The sequence below is a fragment of the Tachysurus fulvidraco genome, chromosome 4, assembly GCF_022655615.1.
Source record: "Tachysurus fulvidraco isolate hzauxx_2018 chromosome 4, HZAU_PFXX_2.0, whole genome shotgun sequence".
NCBI lineage: Eukaryota > Metazoa > Chordata > Actinopteri > Siluriformes > Bagridae > Tachysurus > Tachysurus fulvidraco.
This window is the reverse complement of record NC_062521.1, coordinates 19,221,023-19,225,604: the sequence shown is the minus strand read 5'-3', so window position 1 is coordinate 19,225,604 and position 4,582 is coordinate 19,221,023. Positions and strand designations below refer to the sequence as shown.

The 4,582-nt window shown below is 37.8% G+C and overlaps 1 protein-coding gene across 2 annotated transcripts in view; it reads right to left on the bottom strand.

The window, feature by feature from the left end:
• Positions 1–2,852: 2,852 nt before the first annotated feature.
• ptk7b (protein tyrosine kinase 7b) overlaps positions 2,853–4,582 on the bottom strand; it is an 88,425-nt gene continuing 86,695 nt past the window's right edge. For both annotated transcript variants that reach the window (XM_027174960.2, XM_047812654.1), the window contains one exon: positions 2,853–4,538. In XM_027174960.2, coding sequence (XP_027030761.2) covers positions 4,378–4,538 — 161 coding nt within the window. In that variant the 3' untranslated portion in view covers positions 2,853–4,377. The remainder of the gene's footprint in view (positions 4,539–4,582) is intronic.

Here is a 4,582-nt window from a genome sequence, read left to right as displayed (position 1 = left end):
TTCCTCCATATAAAGAGATACAACGTTTCCTTATAAGGAGTTGTCGCTCCATATTTGGTGAGTCACAGTGACGACCTCCGATTGGCCTCTAAGAGCTCCGCTCGCGAGACGATTGGTCAAAACCGTGAGCTCATTTGAATAAATACCAAAATGGTTGCGCTCGTGTGAACGTCAGCATGGAAAGGGGGAGGGAGACTGCCATAGTGGGGAGGAGGGGGGGGTTGTCAATTATACGAAGGACGTAAAATCTACTTATTATTAGGACATTCTGAACAAAATAACTTTTAAATTTGGATTTTTTTGTCAGGGATTATTTAGCATACACACACAGAGTTATAAATATAAAATGTTCTTTAATAAACCTATTTTTAAATAAACCCTCTATGTTTAAATAGATCAAAAGAAGTGTAGCTCGTTCCCATGGTAGCTGTTAAACTATTGTAAAGATGATGAAGGCAAAGTTATTGAAGTCTCGTGCACTGATGTTCTCTTGCTTTCCTCCTGTTTCAAACATCAGGAAGCTTAAAGAGAAGCAGAAGCATTCAACATGTCTGATTTATTACTGGAACTTAAAGAGGTCATTATATCTTGGTTTAATACAACAGCAAGCGAGTCTGAGTCTTACAGATGGATTTTTGCTGCAATTCATTGTCAGAAGAATGTGGTGCACAATAAACACCAGTGAATGTTTTATATAAGAAAGTGTGTCTATACTGATTATTACACTCAAGCACCAAACTGAGAAGAGGTAAAACAAAGACTGGACTGTTTTGAATTGCATTATTCAGCTATAGGTAAAAGAGAGAAACGCTTGAAGTAGTGCATGAGAGCCAAGGCCTGTATTTACATGGCAAAATATGCAGGGCTCAAGATGCACACCCTTCACTGGAACACACTTCAGCGGCAACTAAGAAGATCCAGTGATGTCCTGCACATTGTGAGCCTTCCTTTCTGCCACCCAGACATGATCTAATAACAAATGCCTGTGATATAAGAATAAATCATAGTATCATAATAGTAATTATAATAGTAATTATAATAGTATAACAGTAACCATAGAAACATAATAGGAATAGGCTCTGGTTCCCACTTCAGCAAAGTATGAAAATGGGTCCAAAAATAGCCTTAGACTGGCTTGTTCAGGAATTCCTGTTTATATCAGTGTTTTTGGAGAGATAACAAAAATAGCCAAACTGTTGATCAGAAGCCTAATATTATCTAATTTTCAGTGTTGGAGAATACCAACCCATAGCACCCTCTACTGAACAGATTATAACAATGCACCAGTGATCAAGCTGATCTGGGCTTTAACCCAAACCTGAAGATTTCCACTCATTACTCAGAGATGCAAATCAACAACACCTGCTTACAGCAAAAAGAGAGGTTATAAGGCCTTATTAACACTGTAGGATCCAGTAATATAACCCCTAAACTGTAACATAAATCATTTCACAAAAGGTCAAAAAAGGGTGAGATGTCTTGTTTATATAAACCACTTTCTGCCTAAATGTGTTGTACATATATTTACATATTTATCTAAATTTATTCCTTTGCACATTTGTTTTTACTGTTTGCATTTCTTGTGGATGCTAAATAGCATTTCGTTGCTATGAACCTGTACTATGCAATGACAATAAAGTTCTATCTATCTATCTATCTATCTATCTATCTATCTATCTATCTATCTATCTATCTATCTATCTATCTATCTATCTATCTATCTATCTATCTATCTATCTATCTATCTATCCACCTAGGACATGTTCAGTATCTCTGGACATGCAACTAAGGCTATAGAAAGACCTTCTGTGTGATTCTCACTGTGTCCTCACAGCATCACGAGTCTTCTCGCAAAATGCGTGGAGAAGCAGATGAAACACAAAGGTTAGATTTTCAGCACAATCTCTGCTGAACTGTGCTACACTGGTGACTCTTTCTCCACAATACTCCACTTATGGGGTTGACTATGCTGAAGAAGGTATATGGCACAAATGCAACACTGTCAGGCAAAAGCAGGCCATCCAAATTAAATGACACAGTAAGGAAGATATAAAAGATCAGAGATGCAACCAAGAGGCCAAAAGTAACTAAGATGGTCAAATATAATGAAGTGGCAAATAAGAAACATTATTAAAAGAACATTATGAATTCATGTGTTGGAGACTCTGCAAACATGTTCTCTGGTCCTGTGGTACAGAGCCAAGGAAATCCAATACTGCTCATCACCCTGAGAACACTTTGCCCACATGAAGCATGGTGGTGGTAGAATCATGTGGAGGTATCCTCTTTTTTACTAGCAGGGACTGGGAAGCTGTTATGGGTTGAAGGCAAGGGAGTAAAATACTTCCAGTTTGCAAAAGGGTATGGTGGAGGTTCAGGTTCCCACAGGACAATGACACTAATCATACTGCTAAAGATTCCTGTTGGAATAATTCAAAAGAAAGATGATTTGTGCTACAATGACTCAATCAAAGCCCAGGCCTTGATCTGATTTAAATCTCTGTATATAGATATATTGTTTAAATCAAATGATAAAACTCCCAATCAATTCCATTTCAATTCTCAGTTGTAATGCTACAAAATGTGAAGACGTACAATGAGGCAAAGCAAATGCATGAATATTTATGCGAAACAGTTGTAGACTTAAAACCCAGTTTGAATGTGGCAGTGTTTATTTAGTCTTACTGACATGTTTAAACATCTTCAGCTGCACCTTCTTTGCTATTTGAAAAAGGAAATTGCATCAGATTTACAAACAAAGTCTAAAGTCATGTTGACTTGATCCCATGGAACTCATTTTGACAGTCCTGTGATTTCAGCCTTCACAGCAATTTCAGAAAGTTAGTACAAGCTTGTTGTTACAAACATAAATGTTTAATGTGAGCAGCATACATTGTGATTATTTTGACCTTTGCTAAAGTAGACTAACAAAACACTTTTATGTGTGAGTGCCTAGCATGTAATTATTACAAAGACAAGGACCATGTGTTTATTCAGAGAAATAAAACAAACCAACAGTAAATACTCTTTATAATATATGAAAAGATTAGATATAAAACAGATCATTAAAAAACAAAGCAACAGTACTGAAAATAAACTGAAAACTAAGTTGACTATAATCCTTCATGTCTTAGGCACTTGTGGCCATTAATATTGATGGTGACCACTGAAACTCTCAGCTGCCCTACAACACTTTCCAAACTGCAAAATGAGATGTCATAATGAGTGAAGTACATAATCGAATAAAAGGATCTCAGAGTACCTTTCCATTAAAAACATATATATAAAAAAAGAGAGCCTTCATCATAATAAAGGCTCACGTACATCCTTCTACACTGAAATAAACATATAAAACAAGAGTTTAAGTGAAATTAGTGCATGGTGTTGGTATAAGTGAACGTAACAGGGACTTTGCCAAGCAGTAATACAGTGAGGTGGTTATAAATATCGCTATGCAGAAATCTTGAATACATTGTTCATCATGGCTTTAGGCTTGTAGGCAATAAGATGTATTGCAAGTTCTCTCCATCAAAATATTATTGTCCCATATGAGCACCACAAGGTAAAAAAGGCAACAATTAAAAAAATAAAAAAGTACAATTGTAATAAAACATCTCTAACTCTCCTTGCCCTTCCATGTGTACAAAACATATACTAGAAGTATTCATTTATTCTGGAGCTTCGAGCCATAACAGACATAATCTCCCTACATGGCAAACTTTGCTCTGTTTGACTTGCCCAACAATCCACACTGCAAAATTAAAAAAGCACACACAAGGACACACAAATACACACATTCGTACACACAACGATACACACAATAACTTCAAGTCCAATAGCTGAGCATCAAATGCAGAGTCCAGCATTATTTTCAGGAGCCACAGCGTGGGTTTTGCCCCAATTGGGGCTGGATTGTCCTGCGCCAGCAGAGGTAAAAGATCAAGTTAAAAGATCATACCTCTTGAACATTGACTGAGGCTTCAGAAATAAACAAGGAGATCTCAGGGTGGAAAAGAGACAGAGCTGAACATTAAAAGCATAAATAAGCCATTGAAATTTAATGATCAACAGCATTTTAATGCCATGGTTAAGGCAGATAGAAGTTTCTGGAGTCTTCAAACTCACACACACACACACACACACACACACACACACACACACACACACACACACACACACACACACACACACACACACACACACACACACTGTACACACACACATTGCCCTGATATCAACGTCCCTGTTTTTTCCCTCATGCACACTTGCTCCCTGAAATGTGTGGGACCCAGTCTGAGAGAGTCTGTGATTGTAGCAGAGCAGAACAGGAAAGGCATGGCTCCATAAACCAGGTGGAAGTAGGAGCAGATGTAGTCCTCACACTTTGCTGTCCAACGGAATTTCTCCCAGAGCCTGTATTAGCTCACTAAAAGATGGCCGCTCTTTGGGACTGGGATCCCAGCAACGGCTCATCAGTTTGTAGACTTTAGAAGGACATGCCTCAGGAGCAGATAGCTTCAACGTTCCTGCTTGAAGACCTAGAACAGAAACAAATCCTTCAACTTCACATACAGACACTGTA